This window comes from Pyrgilauda ruficollis, unplaced genomic scaffold (genome assembly GCF_017590135.1).
Source record: "Pyrgilauda ruficollis isolate IOZ18807 unplaced genomic scaffold, ASM1759013v1 scaffold59, whole genome shotgun sequence".
NCBI lineage: Eukaryota > Metazoa > Chordata > Aves > Passeriformes > Passeridae > Pyrgilauda > Pyrgilauda ruficollis.
This window is the reverse complement of record NW_024527599.1, coordinates 316,283-336,062: the sequence shown is the minus strand read 5'-3', so window position 1 is coordinate 336,062 and position 19,780 is coordinate 316,283. Positions and strand designations below refer to the sequence as shown.

General features: G+C 58.3%; 1 protein-coding gene across 4 annotated transcripts in view; it reads left to right on the top strand.

The window, feature by feature from the left end:
* The first annotated feature begins 4,274 nt into the window (after positions 1-4,274).
* The window catches only part of RAP1GAP2 (RAP1 GTPase activating protein 2), a 43,280-nt gene continuing 27,774 nt past the window's right edge, over positions 4,275-19,780 (top strand). For 2 of the 4 annotated variants that reach the window (XM_041482490.1, XM_041482489.1), the window contains exons 1-2: positions 4,275-4,443; positions 7,832-7,867. In XM_041482490.1, coding sequence (XP_041338424.1) covers positions 4,400-4,443; positions 7,832-7,867 — 80 coding nt within the window. In that variant the 5' untranslated portion in view covers positions 4,275-4,399. Of the gene's footprint in view, positions 4,444-5,423; positions 5,458-7,831; positions 7,868-12,518; positions 12,567-19,780 lie in introns of those variants that run through there. The other 2 variants (XM_041482493.1, XM_041482494.1) reach the window with 2 other exon arrangements.

Sequence of the window (19,780 nt, the reverse complement as noted above, 5' to 3'; positions counted from 1 at the left end):
TGCTGGCGTGGCAGCCGCTGGTCTGGCTGCACGGGGATGCCACTGGCACAGAGGGGAGCACGGTGGGGCCAGTGGTGCCTGCCCTGTCTCTGGAGCATCCTGTGCAAGGCACCCGTGAGGGCGTCGTGTGGATGCACAGAGCAACCTCCCTGCAGGAGGATGCGAGCCTCTCCTGCTTCCCTGGAGCATCCTCCCTCAGGCTCCACTGGCATGGCAAGGGGGTGGTTGGAAGAGGTGGAGAAAACAGGCACAGAAAATGTGTGTGCTTGAACAGGCTTTTCCTAGAGAGGGCCTTTTCATGCCTTTTCGTGAGAGAGGAATTTCATTGCTAGCAAGGCAGGACTCTAAAATGGGTGGCCTTGAGAAAACAAACAATGCTGTACATTAAATTCAGTGGGCTGAGAAGAATTCAATGAGCCTGGGAGCCTGTGATGAGTTTGTGCATACAGGGCTGTGGTGAGCCATGATCTGTGTCCCTGTGCAGCAGAGCTGGTTCCTATGGTGGTGGGAGAGGCCTTTGGGGCTCACAGGCACCCGGCCAGCACGGGGGCCAGGCTGTCAGCCAGCACCTGCAGGTCTCCTGGGTTTCTCTCCTCTGTGCTGGGCGCTTCCTGGGCTGCTGGGAAAGCTGGTGCTGCCATGGCTGGGTGTAAGTATCCCTCTGTGCCAGCTGCCCGAGGGGCGACGCTTTGCAGGTCACATGGTGGCTTCCTCCAGGATCTGCTTTTCAGCCATTTCCATGGAAATGAGCAGGGTGGTCAGATCTCTTTGGACATGAGGATGAGTCCAGGAGCCACCAGTGGTTTCTCAGGAATGTGGAAGAGGAGCTGGAGCATGGCTTGCAGCTTGAGCTGTGCATGGCCTTGGGCTCAGGAAGGGCTCTGTCTTTCCCATCCTGTGTCTGCTCTCCTCTTGGGTGACACACAGCCTCCCTGCCCAGCGTGCTGCTGAAGGAGCCTCTCAGCCCTTCTGGTCTGAGGCTGTTCAACAGTGAAGAGCCACCCCTGAGAGCAAGCTGGGGTTTGTGGGAGCTGCATTTAAGACATCGAGTTTCTCTCTTCACTTCAGCAGTACCATAAAGGGGAGAAAATCGTGTTTAAAGTATTCCATGAACTGAGTCAGAGGTAATTTGGACACTGTTTTCCTTTGCTCTGTAGGTCAAGCTGATGATGCACACGGCATGTTCTTCCTGTCAGGACAAAATCTAATATTTCTTGGTGCCCACAACCTTCTTTAGAATCATAATAGGAAACTGAATGCCCTCAGAGAGCCGTAGGCAATATTAAAGCACTAATGATGCAATCCCAGTAAGAAAGGGAAGAATTATGCTGCCTTTGCTGGGCACAGTCCTGCTCTGAGGTGTCACCAGCAGTGTGGCACTGTTCCCAGCAGGCAGGGGCTGCTCACCAGGTTGGCTTGAAGCAACGGGATCCTGGTTCTGGCAGAGGCCCCTGGGAGATGTTAATTTAGACTGGTGCAGATGGTACTGAGGAGTTGTCCTCCCCCAGGGTTTTGTTCCCTAATTTTGGCTGCTCGGTTATGATTTGCCTGTGCCTGCTCTGAAAGTAGGAAGGTTTTCTCCTTGTTGTTTATGAGCCTGTGTGAAATACCTCGGGGGGAAGAGGAGAAGTGAGAAAATGTCATTGCAGAGACTATTTCTGGAGGCACGCCCCTGCGGGTGAGACGGTGCTGGGCAGGCAGTGGTGTGGTACCCGGAGCCAGGCAGGCTGCTGGCCTGGGGGGGCTGGGGCTGGGCCCTGGTGCATTTTTAACCTTTGCCTGGTTCAAATGCAGCTTGTCACCTGGATCTGTGGTAGCTATGTGGCCCTGGGGGGCTGCCAGGTGTGTGGGGATGGGGAGCAGGAGGAGCTCCACTGCCACCACTGCCAGCCATGGATATCCCCCGGTGCTGGAGGGGGTGAGGTGGGCTTGTGCAGGGGCTGCCCCCCACCCTCCTGGGCAGCAGGAAATGGAGATGCTTCCCCATGGCCATCCCAGGGTCCTGCCCTCCTCTGAAATCCGGGGGCAGGCATGGGGGTCACCCTGTGCTTTAGCATGATGTGGGGAAGAGCTGCAGGAGTGGTTGTGACCTACTGACCGAGGTGAGCTCCTGGCAAAGGGGGTCAGGTCCTGCCCTGCTGTGCCTGTCCCTGCCACCCTTCCTGCTTCCGTGTCACCCCCAGCAGCCGCGAGTTCCCGCAGGGCCCAAGCAGCAGAAGAAGATGCAGTAGATGGTGCTGCGAGGGGAAGGTGTGAAGCTGGGCACTACCTGGTGCTGCAAGGGGAAGGTGTGAAGCTGGGCAGTACCCTGGTGCTGCAAGGGGAAAGGTGTGAAGCTGGGCAGTACCTGGTGCTGCGAGGGGAAGGTGTGAAGCTGGGCACTACCTGGTGCTGCGAGGGGAAGGTCTAAAGCTGGCTGTGCCTCTGGGGCTCCCCAAGTCCTTCCTGCTGTGGTACAGCAAAGGTCAGTGCTTGCCACAGCCCCTGTCACCCCGTGTCCCACACCTCTGCATGCAGGGCTGGAGCAGCCACACTGGGTCTCCTTCTGGAGCCTGGCTACACCCACAGCTTTTGTTTTCAGACATTTTAATTGTGAGCAGCTCGGTAGAGCTGGGCAGAAATGAACTGGGAGGAGTGTAAGGAAGACATGACCTGGGGGAAGATGAAGCGAGAGGATAACGTCACACTGCTGTTGGTGCAGAGCTCTGACACAGATCATGCAGGCCAGGAACAAACGTGTTCTGAGCAAATGACTGCTCCAGATATTTTGTAGCACCTGAATTATGGCTTCAAAGCCTGCAGCATTTTGTTTTTAAATAACGTTCTTAAGAGCTCTAAAATTAAAAGAATTTCCATCGTTTCATCCCTTTAAGGCTGTGGGCAGAAAAGTAGGAGTTGAAATGGCTGGATTTCAGTCCAAGTTTTTTCCTCAGAGATGAGTGATTTCTCTCTCCAGCTCCCTATACTCTCTCTCCCCCCACCCCTTTTTTTCACACATCAGATAGAATTCAAGTGCCTCTCAATTTAAAGCTTTTGGGTGCTTGTATGAGAACGCTGGGCTAGAGCTGCCTGTGAGCCAGGGGCCAGCACTGCATGGAGTGCCAGGGCAAGGGGATGCTGTGAGTCCACGCCAGGTGCTGGATCACTGGGGGAGGAGGTGAGTGGTCTGGGTGGACCGTGGCACTCAGGGGCTCTTTCTGTCCTTTGGGCTGCAGTGGCTCTGGGACTGGCTCCTGGATCCCGTGGGCATGGCAGGGCATGTGTGGCTGAGCAGCTCATCCCATCCTGGCTGCGGTGTTGGGCTCTGGCCCAGCACAGCCCAGCTCCCCCTGCCTCTGCCCTGCCCAAGGGGGCTCGGCGCTCCCACCCCTCCTGCTCACCTGGACTGAGGGTGATCCCCTGTGCAGCCCAGCTCTGAGTGGTTGCAGGTGGGAGCTGGCGGTTGGTCTGGGGAGGTGGAAGGTGTGAGGACACCTGGGCACCACACCCAGCCTCTGGGCACCGTGCCCACCCCTGCAACAGGGCTCACTTCCCCCCGGCTCTGCTGTGCCCTGCAGTGCCCAAAGTGTGGTGCAGGGAACAGCATCTGTTTGCTGGGGATTTGTGATGGATGGGAGCCCATACCCAGCTAGATGTCAGCATTTCCATTTCTGTGGGATTTCTGAAGCCTGGCTGCTAAAGGACAGGGGAGTGTGGGTGGTGGTGAGGCTGCAGATGCCACTTCAGCTTTGCAGAGCTGCCAGGGAACCAGGGGATGGAAAACCTGTGTGCCACAGGCAGCTGCATGGGAACTAGTGGGAGATACCCTGCTGGGCTCTGGGGTGGTGGGATCTGTTTGCCATGAGGGATGAGGTGATGGGGTTCTGCCTACTGAGGTTTGATGCCTTTGGTGGGATGTCCCCTGAGGGGCACCAGAGGGGTGGGTGGAGGTTCCCCTACCAGGGGGCCAGCCTGGTGCTGTGCCTGCAGCACTACCATGGGGGGACAGAGAGGAAGAGGCAGACCACCGCGCTGCCCCCAGCGACCCTCTGGATCGGGCCTTAGTGGCTGGGGCAGCCGCAGGGCACGATGTGTGTGGGTGACACGGTGTCCGTGGCTCAGCCCCCTGCCCGTGCGGCGCTGCTGGTGGTCCCGCCATTAGGAGAAATACGATATTTGCAGCGTGAGGTTGCGAAAAGCCTGTGGCAACGAAAAGAAAAGGAAATGACTTTTTTTGTGGTGTTTGTGTGTGCGCGTGTGCATGCGCTGCTGCGCCGGGGGCGGCTGGCCGGGACGAGCCGGGGTCGGGCAGAAAGCGCCGCTCCGGCTGTCCCCGCACGGCCACCGCTGTCCTGTCCCGCCACCGCTGTCCTGTCCTGCCACCGCTGTCCCCACGCCCTGGCAGCACCGAGCCACCAGCATGTTCCAGAGGAAGCGCAGCGTGTCCTTCGGCGGCTACGGCTGGTGGGTGCTTCCCCTTCTCCTCGCTCTGCCGGGAGCCGGGTGAGGAGCTTCCTCCCCTCCCTTCGGAGCAGGAATCCCGGCCGCGGTGCCCTCGGGCAGAGAGAGCCCTTCCCCCGGCCCGTGCCAACCCGAGCGTGCGGGGGAAGGACGGTCCTGCCCCGTGCCCGCCGCAGCCCGGCACAGCTTCGGCCCATGAGCTCCGGGATGGGCGCTGCGGGCACCGCCGGGGCTCCCGCGGGCACGTTACCTGCGGGCTGTCTGCCCCTCACCTGCGGGCTGGCTGCCCCTCACCTGCGGGCTGGCTGCCCCGCACCTGCGGGATGTCTGCCCCGCACCTGCGGGATGTCTGCCCCGCACCTGCGGGATATCTGCCCCGCACCTTCCTCTCGCTGCTTTCCCTGCTGCCTGCTCCTCCTGCACTCAGCGATGCTTGCAGCCGCCTTGGGGTGTGCAGCAAGCTCCCTCCTGGTCCGGGGCAGGTCCCCAGCACCGCTGGCACCTGCAGGAGTCATCCGTTCGTTGTGTGTCCTCAGCAGAGCGCCGCGGCTGCTGCCTGCAGCCCGAGCTCAGCGGGATGTGCGCTCCCGTGTCTTCCCTCTGAGAGTGCTCATCTCTAGGGAAAGAGCTTAAGGAAACGGCACGGTTCTCCCTCTGGCCTCTCTCCAGGTCTCCTCTCCGAGGTGTTTCATGCCTGTTCCGAGTGTTGGTCGTGCTGGTGTTTGGGGCAGGAGGCTGCTCTGCGCCCTCCCCGTTCCGCAGGGGCTGGGGCCGGGCAGGGGCAGCCCGGGGTTTTCAGGGAATGCGGTGCCCTGGGCTTGGAGCTGCCTGCCAGCGGCTGGGGGAAATGCTGAGTAACTGCGAGGGCAGCGGGAGCGCCACGGCTTGCGGCAGGGTCCCCTGGGATGGAGCACACGCCTCACTGAAGCCCAGAGCTGCCTTGGCCCGGCTGGGCTTTCTTTGCTTACAGAGGCGAAGGGAGCACTTGGACAGACTTCTGTACAAATAAGTTTTGTGGTATGTGGGCTCATCTTGTGGCGGCCAGATCGCAGCTCTTGGGCAGCTCTGCCCCACGGTCGCTGTGGGAGCAGCGGCTCTGCGGCCCTGGCTGCCCGGGGGCATCCCGGGGGCTCCTGCCCCGGAGCAGAGCCGTGACCCTCCTTGGCAGGGCGTTCGGGGCCCGCTGGGCTCTGCTCTGGCTTCTTTTTCTTGCTGTGCTTTGGCATTTGCAGGGGAAAGAAAATCACGAGTCGGAGAGTCACTGAGGAAAACGGGCTCAGCCAGCTGGAGGGAGGCTGCGCTGGCTCTGGGGGGGCTGCGCTGGCTCTTGGGGGGCTGCACTGGCTCTGGGGGGCTGTGCCACCGGTGCAGCTGGGGCTGGGGGAACAGGACAGGGCTTTCCTTTAGACACCACGCCGGTATCTGCAGGGTGAGAGCGGCGGCGTGCTCCATCCTCCCGGGGCTGTGGGGTGGGGGCTGCTCCAAGGGTCGCTGCCCTTCTCCCCGGGCCAGGCCCCGCCTGGAAAGCCCTGCGGCTGCCGGAGAGCGTTCCCGGGGCGGGCACCGGCAAAGGAGGGACCTGCCACAGCCCCGTAGCTGCACCTGCCTCTTCTCACGGTCCCGGCCGACCCACCCTTCCTGTGGGGCTGCGTGCGAGGTGCCTGGGCACACCCAGCTGCCGCCTGCTGTGGCTGCACTCGCTGTTTCCAGCCTCTGCTGGGCTGGAAATTGCTGGTTTTTAAACTCTCCACCAAGGGCATCTGCTGCCAGCGAGGCCCCGGGGCGGTGTGCTCGGCCGGGGGGCAGATGCGGTGCCCCCGGTGTGGCTGTGGGGATGCACTGGGGGTGCAGAGCCCTTGGGAGCGCTCCCGGGGCCGGTGCTGCCCAGGGCTGCGGGGTGTGCGCACTTTCATTTTGCCGCCTTTGGGCAGGGCAGGGCAGGGCGGACAAACGGCTCCCACAGTCACGCTGCAACTGCGGTTTCCCAAACATGGGAGTTTATTTCCTGTGGTTTTTTTTTTTTTTTTTTTTTTTTTTTTTTTTTTTTTTTTTTTTTGTTGTTGTTGTTGTTGTTGTTTCTTTTCCTCCCCTTCTCACTCTAAGAGGCCAAATAACAACAAGTGTTTTTCCTCCCCGTGGCTCCGGATGGAGCCGCTGGTGCAGCCCTCGCTCAGGGACAGGTCCCATGGGAGCTGCCCCAGCCCCCCAATGTCCCTGACCTGCTTTGCCTCTGCCACCGGGTTTGGAGACAGCTCTGCTCCCCAGCGTGCTCTGATGTTCGGCGTGATTTAATGATCAGTGAGGTCTGGGCAGGCCTGTAAGGTATTAAGTCACAATAGCAGGTGCCCCAGATCTATTTTTAGGAGCAGCAGCGTGCTGGCTCTCCAGTGCAGAGCATGGAAGCTGATGCTTGGGGAGATGCCTGGAACAGAGCTCCCGTGGCCGGGGGGTTTTGGGAGGGTGAGGCTGCTGCAAGGGAGGGACCCTGGGAAAGGTTGTGGTGCCTGTGCCCGTGTGCCTGCCAGGCTCAGCTGTGCCCCAGAGTGCCAAGGACCTGCCCCCTGTGCCACCCGCGGGTGCAGCCCCCTCCTGACAGCCCCGCCCAGCCTGGGGGGGACACAGCGAAGCTGCAAGTGGGGGAAGCTGCATTTCTGTGGCCACGCCATGTTCTCTGCAATCACAGTGCAAAACAAGAGGGTGTTGGGGGTGTTATTTTGCTGTTTGGTCTTTTTTTGAGATGTGGAATTGGTTCCATGTGGCAGATAACAGAGCATTTTCAGTGACTGCCAAAAGACATTATTTTGCATTTTATGACATTACTATGATTTGCATTAATTAATATTAATATGACCGTAACCACAATGATTCTGAGGAGATGAGCACTCAGTACCAGTGCCAGGGAAATGAGTGAAGCAACTGGGGCTCCTGGTGCCACATGAGCCAGCTAGGGCTGGGAGTGATGGGGCTGCTCTGTGTTTGGCTGCCTGGGGCAGTTCAATATGGGGGTTTGGGGGGATCTTCCCAGCACGTCAGGGCTGCCACAGCCCCATCATCTGTAAATACCTGCTTTGTGCTTTGGGGAGGGCTGGGACACAGGCAATGCCCTGCTCTGCTTCCCAGCTCACCTCTGCCATTCCAGACTGGGAGGCAGCCGTTCTGCACCAGCAGGGAACTAGGGGGATCTTTTCTTGCTCGCTGCCAGGCTTCATTTTGGGTTAAATCTTGGCTGATTTTGTTTTCCGATGAAATCTTTCTGTGTCTTTCCGTGTCAGCCGGAGCGCTGGCACCTCCAAAGGACGTGCTGAGGTCGTGTTTGGCAGCAGCCCCCGGTGCCCAACCCCCTGCCAGCTACATCTGCCTGCAGTAACACCCTCCTCTGCTCTCTCCTCAGGATCGACAAGACCATGCTGGCCAGCCTGAAGATCAAGTGAGTAGCCGGCTCCTCTCCGGAGCAGCGATCTCCCGCGGGCGCGTGGCGCTGGCTCCGTGTGTGGAGGATGCTTTCCCGGGAGCTGGGCTCCAGCTGCTGCCGTGGAGTCCAGCCGTGCCCGCCACGCCGGGCCGCGCGCTCGCGCCTGTCCCACAGTCTGTGGTAGAGTTCAGCGAGCACGGTGACACCACTGCTGTGGGAGCAGCGGGCTGAGGCGTGGGGCAACCCACAGGGCACCAGCTCCGCCTCGGGGGCAGTGGGGGTGGGAGTCAGCCGGTCAGGCTGGCACTGAGCTCCTGTGTGCAAATCCAGTGAAGTCTGGAGGTTTTGTGTTTTGTTTTTTCATCTGGAGAGGTGGTGAGCATCGGTGGAACAGCGAGTGCCTGTGACCCAGCTCCTCTCCTGTGCTGCTGAGGGGCTCTGGGCACTGCTCTGGAGGGGGTGGAGATGTTACTGGGGTCCAGGAGAGTCTGTGACCTGGCAGAGTTGCTTGGTGGGTCCCTCGGGGATTTGCCACTTGCTGGACACTGCTTGAGACTGCTGGGTGGTGTGGGTTGTGCAGCTCTGGCAAGGTGGCCCCTGGGCCAGGTCCTGTGCTGTGATGGAGTGAGTTGTGTGAGGTCACCATCCCTGCTGGGGCTTGTCCTGGGCTGGTGGGGAAGAGAAGGTGCTGAAGGTCTGGGAGTGGTGGCACAATGCTCTCTGCTCCCCCAGCACTCGGCCTGCCTCCTGTTCCCACCAGCTTTGTCCTCCTGGCTGCAATCCTGGGTGCTGATCCCTTCCCTCCCACTGTAGTGCATCCTCCCCTCTCCTGGATTCTGGGTTCCTGGAACTCCGGGTGGGGGTTCCCCTTGTGAGCACACGTGCAGCTCCAGTGCCGTCAGCTGCACCCTGTGCTGATGCAGAAATGCTCTGGCCAAGCCTCCCCTGGGCTCCAGGCAATGCACAGGGCGATGGCTCATGCGGTTTCCCTCTATAATCATTGTGCAAATTATTCATTAATGGAAAAGTATCCGGAAAGCCTGGGGGAGCTGCTGCCTGGGTGAGCCAAGTGCCCATTGTAAATGGCACGGCAGAACCGCCGCGCTCCGCTCGCTGCTCAGGTTGTGCTGAGCTAATGAGAAGTTTAAATCAATGCTTACCACTTTGGGAGTGCAGGGATTTCTCTGCAGGCTTGCCTTTTTCCGTGAACTGAGAAGGCCTGAGCTGCTCTTTGCACTCTGCTGTTGGCTGTGCCCTGGGTTTTTTCGGGGGTTTTTGCAGCAGTTGTGCAGCAGAACCCCCCTGTACCCTCCTCTCTCCACCGTGCCAGGCTTGGAATGCCTGCTTGGAATGCTGTGCCAGTGCTGTGGGCACGCTGCCATGCTCCTGCCTGGGCAGGGAGAGGATCTGGGGCCACGTTTCTCTCTCTGTCTCTGCCTTTCCTGCCCCGGCCAGAGGAGGGAGTTTCCTTGGAGCCTTTGATGAACATCCACTGCTGTTTACAGCTCACGCTTCCCACAGCCCCCGTGCTTCTGCTCTGTGGGTAGGCTGCTTCATTAAGCGGTTCTGTAATTGGGGCTCAGCCAGAGCCACGTTTCGTATTTGTAAAAGCTTTTAAAATTACGAAAATATTATAAACCCAAACTTTTGGGTTCTTAGCGCCCTCTTGTTATTGCTGCAGCCTCTGCCGGAGTGTCCTGGTTTAACCCGCGGCACAGAGGCACCAGGCACGGGAAGTTTTCTTTCCCTGGATAAGTTATTACCGAAAGTCTTCCCGCATGCCCTGGAGCCCCTCAGGGAGCCTGGTGCTGCTGCAGACATCAGCAGTGACCGCAGAGGCAGGGGCGGCCCCGCGGGGCAGTGCCAGGGTGGGCGATGCAGGGCAAGCCCTGCCTGTCCTGCCCTGCCCTGTCCTGCCCTGTCCAGGGACAAACCCGCCCGCACAGTCAGGATAAACTCACCCACGCAGTGGCACTGGGCATCCAAGCAGTTCTCCTTGCCTGCCTCTCGTTTTCCTCCTCAGTTCGGGTTTCATCGGTTCCTATGGTAACCGTGGATGTGTCGGAGCACTGGAGCTGCAGAGGGGGAGCGTCGGAGGGGCGATGCTGGGGAGCCCTGGCAGCACAGGCAGGGCTCAGCCGACCCCTCTGGTGGCAGCAAAGGTGCCAGGAGGGCAGGGAAGGTGTTGTACAGGGAGCTCTGGAGTTTGGCTCTGGCTCTGCCCCAGGGAGCTGTGCCGTGCCTGTGCTGCCGGGCCCTGAGAGTGCCAGTGCCCAGCCAGGAGCTGCCGTGCCCTGTCCCAGCACCCGGCTTTGACTGTCCTGGCCATGGGCCTGCCCTGGCTCTGCAGCCCCCTGTCCTGGGCAGGAGCAAGCTGAGCCTCTGCCTGGGGGATGGGGAGTCTGGGAGAGGCTTGGGGATACTCTGCTGGCTGTTTTTGGGGGGGCACGTCCCCAGGGGTGGCAGCAGGCACTGGTGCTGCTGTGCTCAGTGCTGGGGCTGTTGAGAGCTGCTGGGGCTGGGGCTGGCCCCAGGGAGCTAATGGAGACTGAGACACTTGGGCAGTAAATGGGATTTGGCATTTGCAGACCCTGGGTTCAGTTTGGACCAATTCCATTGTGATCCCTACTTTTCTGTTCCATTTTTTTTATTCCTTACCCACTTCAGGGAAAGCACTTGGAGCTGCTGAGTCCCCTGGGCTGGCAAAAGGGGAATCGTGTCCAGAAGCAGCTCCCCAGCCTTGGCTTGGTGTTGGTGTTTTCTTGTATCACATGAAGCCTCTGTAGGGAGCTGGAAGTATCTCCAGGCTCTGGGGTCCCCTTGGTTCTCCTGGGGGCACAGCTCCACGCAGTCCTAGTCAAACATGGGGTGTTTGAGGTCAGGTCGTGCTGCCAGGAAGGGAAGACCTGAGCCAGATGGCAGATAAGCTGCTTCCCTGGTGGGAAGGTCACCCTGGAGGAAAACAGCAGCCTGCAAAGGATCTTTGCATGTCAAAGAGCAGTTCTGGCCAGGTGAGCCAGCTGGGTGGGTTTGCCTCTCACAGCAGCCCAGCAAGTGCAGGAGCTCCCAAGAAAGCAGGCAGAGACCCTCGAGCCCCCTCGGCCTTGTAAAATCCTTGTAGTGGAGGTGCTGGAGGTGGAAAAGTGGGATGGGGACTCGTGGGGCCCTTCCTCCTCCTCTGTGGGACAAAGTGGCAGGGTGATGTCCCATGGGGCTTCAGCAGCCCTTTAGCTGCTGACAGCTCCTCAGCCCTTGTGCTCTGGTTATTTGCTCATTGGTGTTGATGGGGTGTGCTGGGAAACCACAGGGTGTTAAAGAAAAAAATCAGTAAATCCCCCAATCCCCCCACCCCCCCTTCAGGCAGAGTCACCTCTTCTTTTAGCCTCATAAAGCAAAAATAGCAACAAAATAATCATGTCTCTGTGGAATGGAGGAGCCATGCACAGCAATTACTGGGAGTCAGTGTGTGAGCAGTCAGAACTCACATGAAAGAGCATGTGATGCTCCTCTGCTGATGGGAGCAGGAGGATGGAGGTGGGAAGAGATGAAAGATTCACTCGACCTTCGTAAAAAAGAGCTGTGTCCAGGCCTGAGGCTCTTTAATATTTGATGGGCTGGAGCTGAGTTAATGGGAAGATGTGGGAATGATTTAGCATCTTGGAGCTGGCTGCACTGACTGTTGCACTGATCTTGGAGGTTTGTGCTTGGGTCCTGTGAGGACAAGGGCTGGCGAGCAGATTGCATCTAAGTGAATTCCTTTGACTTATTAGCACTTCATAAATGGATAATTGCATGTAAATGTATGTTTTGCAATTATATTTAGCCGGAGAAGCACATGCAAAGGAAATGCTGTCCAAACTACTGCAAAGCAGCCAGCTGCAGCACAGGGAGGCTTCCCCTCTCCGTGCCTTTGGAGCTGCTCCTCTCCATTGCTGACAGGCGTGGAGCCAGCCCAGTGCGAGCCCCAGCAGTGCCCCCACCAGCCCCATGCCCTGGATGCTCTCCCAGCCCTGGAGCCTGGCACTGACCCCTCCTGCCAGTGTGCCTGGGAAGGACTCAGCGTGCAGGGCCAGGCTGCGAGGAGTGCTCTGGACTTGAGGGAAACTTTAAACTCAGTCAGAACCAGTTGAGCTGGAGGGCAGGATGAGGCTGGGCTGTGTGTCCCCATGGGTCAGAGCTGGGTGGGTGCTCGTTGTGCACCCAGCAGAGTGCAGGGCCAGCTCAGACAGCCATGGCATGCCAGGCACAACGAGTCCTTGTGTTGGCAGCAGGTCTGAGCCTGGGCTCCTGCTGGGATGAAGCCCCTTGCAGTGCCAGGGACCTGCAGGCGTGTGCCCAGCGATGGTGACGGGTCTCTGCTGCTGCCACAGCTGGTGGCTGCCACCGGCCCTGCTCGCCATCAGCTGCCTGAGCTGCCTGCCAGGATGGTGGCAGGGCCATGGTCTGTCCTTCCCCGCCAGCCCAAGGACTGGTGGGAGATTTACAAAATCCAGCCAGTCCCAACGTCTCCCTGCTATCTCTGGCGGGCAGGCGGGAGCGCTTCCCTCTTCGTGGAAGGGCAGTTATCGCCCTGGCTGCCTGCCCACACCCAACCCTCACCCACACAGCATCCTCCCAGCAGTCTCACAGCCTGCCTGGGACACAGGAAGCTTTCACAGGAGGAGGAAGGTGCTGTCAGCTCTGAGGACTTGGAGTGTTTCAGCCATTTAATCTGGTAAGCCTTAGCTATATAAAATTTCAGGCCGGGGGAATGGGTGCTGGCACAGTTCCACTGAGGCTCCCCTTGGTTTTTGACTCCATGCTTCCCTCCTAGTGGCCTGCTAAGATATTTGGGTTAGTGTGCGGGTCTGTTCCTGCAGAAAGCCCAGGCACGGAGCAGCAGAGTGGGCTGGGATCTGGCGGTGCAGGCGCTGCTCTGGTGACGTTGGAGGTGGCGCAGCGGCTCGAGTGCCGCCCCGTCCGTGTGCTGAAATGCTGCTGTTGCTGTCAGACAGCCTTCCCATATTTAAAGCTAGATTATCCTCAATTACATCTGCCCAGAGGACTGAGCAGCCCCACATGGGTCTATTTTTAGCTCTGTCTCAGAACTAATAAACTGTGCTGGTTTTTCCTCCTGCCATATTTGCAGCCTGCCAGGCTGGGAGCTGTTTGCAGCCCGAGGGCGGCTGCTCGGGGAGCAGCCACCTTCCGAGAGCAAATATTGTCCTGGCGGGTGGAGGGAGCCACGATGGCTGTGCTGACGAGGCCCCATCTGCCCGCGGGCTCACTCCCTGCCTGCAGGAGTCACAGAGGTCACCCAGGCAGGGTTGGCAGGGCACTGACCTCCCCTTGGCCCTGGCCGTGTCCCCACTGGTGTCCCCTCACCCTGGCCATATCCTTACTGGTGTCCCCTCGCCCTGGCCATGTCCCCAGTGGTGTCCCCTCACCCTGGCCATGTTCCCACTGACCTCCCCCTGGCCCTGGCCGTGTCCCCACTGGTGTCCCCTCGCCCTGGCCATGTGCCCGCTCGTGCCATGGTGGGTGTGATTTGGGGACCGTGAGCAGCCCCACGCCTGCCGAGCCCAGGAGCCCAGAGCAGGGCAGGCAGTGCCGGCGTGGCAGTGCGGGCATTCTGCCAGAGCCTGTGGTTTGTTCCTGATGATAATTTTGTTAATTACCGTGCCTCTCCCGCCGGCTGTCGCTTTCCCTGGCAGTTGGCAGGGCCTGGCTCGAGCCCCACAGCCCGGCAGGGACGGGCAGCCACTGGCACCCAGTGGCATTCCCGTGCCATGCTCCTGCACTGGGAGTGGCCCTGGGAATGGCCCTCTCCATCTCTGCTGGTTTATTTCCAGTGGGGCTTGGGATGCTCTCGGTGACCCATACCATATCCCAAGGACTCACATCTTCCAAAGCCTGTTGTGAAAACATGCCTCATCTCAGGCTCCCGCCCAGCAGAGGCTTGGCAGGTACTTGAATAGGTCAGAGCTATATTCTGAGTCTCTGTGAAGTCTCAAAGGTCAGTTCTTTCAGGCACTGTCCTGTCTCATTCCTCTCAAATGTTACTGGTGTCACACCAGGGCCATGACGGCTCCTTTCTCCTGCACAATGTGGTGTTAATCCCTTCCCGTTTGGAATGCAGAGTCCACTTTCTAAAGCCCTGAGGAGCTGATCTGGGTCTCTTGTTACCAATCATTGGTGAGGTTGCAAAGTGTGAGGTGATTTGCAGAGGAAGATGGTGGGTCTGCAGCTAAAAACGGCTTCATTTTCCATCTTTTCTTATTTGGCAAGGAAAAATCTGTAGAGCAGCAGAAAGCCCTGGATGTGATTGACTTCAGAGCGTTCCCTGTAGTACGGATGTGTCAGAGATAATACCTGTGTTTTACTCCGCAAATTATATGTCTTTTAATGCTTTCACATCAAACAAGGTGCGTGGGGGAGGAGGGTAATGGAGATGGTGTCATCCCCAGAACAGTCCTGGGCCCGGGTGCTGCTCCTGCTGCCCCCCCTGTGGCACTGGGACCTGCCCCTGACCCCCTCGCTGCCCTCCTCCTCCCACGTCCCCTGCAGCATCCTCAGGCAGGGCATTGCTCCACTGGGGCTGCAGTTTGGGCCTCACCCTGGGCTTCCCAGCAGGATTCCAGCGGTGATGGTTGGCACAATGGCTCCAGGGATGGTTTTTGCTCTCAGCAGGGTGCTGGGGGCGGCGGGCGAGTGGCACACGTTGGTGGCTGTGCCTCCCAAATCTGGCCTTATTAGTGATGTTAATGATGAACGGTGACATTTAGCTCACTGGTTTGCTAGTAAAATTCAGAGGATCTGCTCATGCTGTAAAGACTAATTTCCTCTGCTGATTTGATCTAATTTAATTGGATGCTGAAATCTTGGAGCTCATCTCTTCAGGAGGCCTGTGTTCACAGGGAGAAATACCCCAAATTATCAGGAATACAATTTCCATGTAATTGTGCTGCTGTCGTGGCCGTGACTGCCTGGTTCTGTGTCAGCTGTGCTGTGGCTGGTGCTGCCCCCAGCTGCCACCCCACAGCCAGGCTGCTGGGCAGGAAGAGCCCAAGGGTGGCTTGCTTGGGCTGTCTCAGTTACAGAATGGTGTTTGGCTCCTGGCCAGTGGCACACAATGCATGGGAGAGGTGTACAAGAGACTCCTTGTACCCACAGCTCGCTTTGTTCCTTGATAAATGAGTCCTGGAAAACCACCCCCTCAAGCACTGGTGTGTTGATGGCATGGTCAGCGTTCCAGGCTCCTGTCACTGACTGCTCTTGGGTCACTGCTCTTTGGTGGCTTTCTGGAAGCTCTTGGCCTGGCTGTGGCTCAGGCGTTACCCCTCCGGAGCTGGTCTGGTTCAGTGTGTCTGTCACACGTGGTGCTCGGTGTCACCTGCTCAGGCTGCAGCCAGGAGCCCCTTCAGGGGATGCTCTGGAGACTCTGTGCCCTCAGCAGGGGCAGCCTGGGGGGCACAGGGAGGGGCTGCTGCCAGCACCTTCCTCAGCTGTGCTCCTCAGCATCCCCTCTGCCCAGGGGAGGGCAAAACCCACCTGACCTCTGCTACTTTCTGCACTGAGAGTTCTTTTACTTTTGTTCTTTTGTTGTGGCTTTGACCCCTCGTTCTGCCTGTTGCTTGGGCGGGCTGGGAATTGCACTGGGGAGATGGACACTCACTGCTTGGCACAGCCCAGGCAGCAGGTCAGTGCTGGACTGCTCTCACCACAGGGATGGGCTCTGTGTGGGGCCAGCCCATCCCTCTGTGCTCCTCCTTGAGCTCAGCAGGTAAATTCCTCCTTTCTTGCACTTCAGCTCTGCTCCTCTGTGCAGGAGCCCAGTGCTGGGGGGCCTTGCCAGCCTTGGGGTGGGAGCTGGGGCTGCCCCACGCCTTGGCACACATCCATCAGTCTGTCAGCACCGACGTGGTGTCGGGGTGGCTGGTGGCGTGTCACAGCCGTCTCACACCATTTCTGGGAGATGAGCTCGCTGTGCTCTGTCTCACTGCCTGCATGGAAGAGCTGGCTCTGTGCTTTCCTGGGATTTCCTTCATGTCTTTCTAACCGAAGCCATAAAATAAATTTCTAATCAGATTACTTGGGGCTGGATGTAGTGTAATCTAAAGCTCTGTTTCTTGTGATACTTCTGTAAAAGTGGATGCCCTCTTATCCTCCTCCTGCAGCACCAATTCAGACACTTTAATCGCTTTCTCCCTCGTTTGCAAGCTCCCAAATCCGGTTCTGCCATGCCAGGGAAATCGGGATGGGACTGCTCCTTTGCAGGGAGACAGCTACTATTTCTGGCTTTTGGGCCATGTTGCATTGACTCCTTTTGTTCCTCTTGGCTCGCAGTCCTCGGTGCTGGCGCAGCTGCCCCATCTCAGCTCTCCCACCTGGGCAGGGAGGGTGCCCGTGCTCGGGGGGGAGGCAGTGCCCAGAGGGGCTCTGGGCGGGTGCCTGGGGCAGTGAAGGGTCCCAGGGTGGTGGGGAAGGGGCACGGGCAGGGCTCTGGGCTGCCCTCAGCCCCTGAGCTCCGGGCTGGGCTGGCCGTGCCTCCAGCAGGCTGGCAAGTGCCCGGCATAGCTCGTGTATTTCTGGCACTGTCCCTCGTCAGCGAGGGAACCAGAAATATCTGCTGCCCAGGGAGGCACAGAGGGTGACAGGGACATGTCCTGCTCTGCCTGATGAGGCAGCTGCTCTGGCCAGAGGAGCCCTGAGTCAGCAGCTCAGCTGTGAGCATGGGCTGCTCCTCTGCAGGTGGCTGAGGCAGAATGATGGGCTGCTCACCTGAAGGGGGTTTTGTCTCACCAGCATCTATACAAAAGCCAAAGTTATTACATAAATTAATGGCTTCATAATAATATTAAGAGTGTCATTTATTCATGGCAGATTCAGTACTCCTAGGGATAAAGGCTCAGTCTTGTCCTAGTCTGGCGTTTTCAGATCCTTCTTTCTCAGCAGAGTGTGCAGATGGCTGCCAGGTGATGTGTTAATCACAGTGTGTAATTGTCCTGACCTGTCCTGTGCTCCCTCCAGCCCCTCAGGCTTCCTAGTTCACTGCCAAACTGCTTTGTCTGGAGCAAAAATGTCAGGGCATTTTTCAAGGAATATATATTTCTTCATAAAACAGGGGCAACTTCCTACCCTGGAGGTAATTTAGTCACTGACAGGGTGATGTTTTAAAGGAAGGATGGAGGATTGGAATGCCTTGAACTGCAGCATTCTGTCTTAGGAGATGTCCTTTGGGACATCTGGAGAGCTCCTGGGTGCTGGCCCTGCCAGGGCATTGCTTTTGCAAACACCCAGGGGTGATGGATGCTTTGGTGGCATCACGGTGGGAACAGGAGCTGGGTGGAGCTGGAGGGGGACAGGCAGGGCAGGAGCTCTGAGATGCACCAGCCCTGCCACCTGTGTGCCCTCCTAGGCGTCCCTGCCACCTGCCCTGCTCCACCCTGGAGCAGCTACCCCATGGCAGAGGATGAGCAGTACAGGGCACGTCCTGCAGGGGCTGGCACAGCCAGGCGTGATGTCCTGTGGGGCAGGAGGTCCTGGCTCCTTTGTCTGTGTGAGCCTCCAGCCCTGCTAGGAGCCCCCAGCCCACCCCAGCCCCTCACCATCTCCTGTCTTGCCTTCAGCCTGTAAATTACAAATCAGCTGCAGTGCGTCCATTGTGGGCTGAGACATGTTTGGGTGGAGAGGGAACCTGAGTTCCTGCTCAAAGTGTTTGTCTATTTCCAAATAGGAGACACTTGAACATCTTTAAAAATCAATACAAAGCCACTTCAGCATAAACCAAGAGGAGATTAATACTTACCTTGTCTGGAAAAGGGGAGATGTGGAAAATGTCTCCAGAGAGGGAGACTCAATGAAATTTGAATCTGCCTGTTTAATGTGAGAGCTAAAAGATTTAAAATTAACCCCCTCCCCCTCCATTAATTGGAAATGAATTTGAGAATTGGTGTAATTTGGCACAGAAATAGGATCTATTTTTTTTTTTTTTTCTGTGCCTGAGGAATTTGTCAGACTGATAGCTTCAGCTTGAAGGAAAGCAGACAGGTATTTTCTGCAGGAAGAGATCTGTTGATCCATCAAAAACTTCATTGAAAGGCTTGGCAGTGCAGGTAGCACCCAGGTTTAGCAAGATTCATTCCTCTTACCCACTTGTGTTCTCTCACCACCACTCAGAGTTTGGCATCATCTGATGTTGTTCTGAGAAGACAGAAATGCATTTTGGAATTTTTGGAGAATGAGCTGGACTTTTTCCTGTGGGGAAGTGGGTACCTCGGCACTTGTCTGCTGGAATTGCTGCTGCCCCAGTCCCCCCAGGGACCTCAAGATCTGGTGAAGCACAAAAATACTGATCTTGGGTTTCGGTTTGGGTCTTGGCTCTCTGGAGCGCTCCATGTGCACGGTGTAGGTCGGGATGGGTGCTGTGGGGACACTGAAACGCTGTCTGGTTCATCTGGGGTGAATTAATGTGGTGTGTTCACAAAAATAACATCATGACTTACAGTAGGATACAGAAAGAGATTGCGGCCATGATAGGGGTTTTGTTCTTGTTGCGCTTAAGGAATCCATCTGATTAGAGATTCTGCTGAAACATTTAGATAGAGAAGGCCAGAACTGAGGTGATGTTGATCTCCTTAAAGGTGGCAGGCAGGGGAGGTGGGTGAAGCAGGAGTGTGACAGGCAGGCCGGGCAGCAGGAGCGGCTGTTCCCTGCCAGATGTGGTCTGTGGCCTCTGCAAGCTGTTTCTCCTGAGCAAACACATTTATTACAGGCTTTGCCAGGGGAGCCCCATGCATTGTTAATGATTGACTGCCCCAGCTGGGGGTTTCCAGGCAGCTCCTGCTCTGTGCTGGGCTCTTGCCCTGTGGGTGGGGAGCAGGGGCCTTTCTGCCCATCTTTCCCCGGGACCTGCTCAGGTTCTGCTTGAATGGATGGTGGATGTGCTTGCCTGCAGCCTGTGTGTGCCCCCCAGCAGATTCCTGTTTGTGGCAGGGTCCCCCCAAAACCCTGACCTGGCTGTGACACCTGGAGCAGATGCCCCAGGGGCCCTGCACCTGTGTGCCACTGCCGGAGAGGTTAAACCCACCAGGGCAGCCAGGACCAGAGGCAGGAGGATTGTGTGGGCTGTTCCTGACGGCTGCAGGGGTGCAGAGAGGCAGCAGGCTCTGGGCAGGTGCCCAGGGTGTCCTGGCCAGTGCTGGGTGGGTGTTCCCATGAATGATCCCACACCTGCTGGCAGCAGGGATGGTGCTTCCACCCCTTAGACTAGGAAGTAGCTCAAAGGGCTGTAGCTTGTCCTAATTCCTGTGAAAATTAAACTGGCAGAGGAGAGAGGTGAGGTAAGGGGGGCAGAGGGACCTGGCTGTTTTATCACCATGACAACAAGGACTTCCAGGGAAAGGTGCTGAAGTGAGAAGTAGATAATTTACAGCTTACTTAATAAAAAAAAAAAAAGAATTCATTTCCTGGAGGGAGCTGTGTGTCAGTTCCCGGTGTGAGGGGCAGGCTCGAGGCCCCGTGCTGTCCTGGGCTCAGGGGAGGGATGCTCGGCCCTGGCAGAGGGATGGCAGGGCCAGGCTGGCACCAGCCGGGAACCCGTCCATGGGGCAGGAGCGAGTCCTCCCTCTGTGGGGCTGCGCTGGCACCTCGCCCCGCAAGGAGCCCGGGCTGCGGCTGCCGGGAAAGCCGGGAAAGCCTCGGTACCGGGGTGACCCGGGGGCTGTGCCGGTCCCCGTGCCCGTGACGCGCTCAGAGCCCCGCCCGCCCGCAGAGCCGGCCCGGGGGTGCCCGGGGGTCTGCGGACACACCCCGGCCCCCGGCCTGCGGGGAACGGGGCAGAGCCGCCGCCATTCCGCAGCCGCTCCCGCGGGGCTCCGTTACCGGCCCCGCGCTCGTTACCGGCGGCGCGGGGCGCGCGCGGGGCGGCGCGGGGCGGGGGCGGTCGCG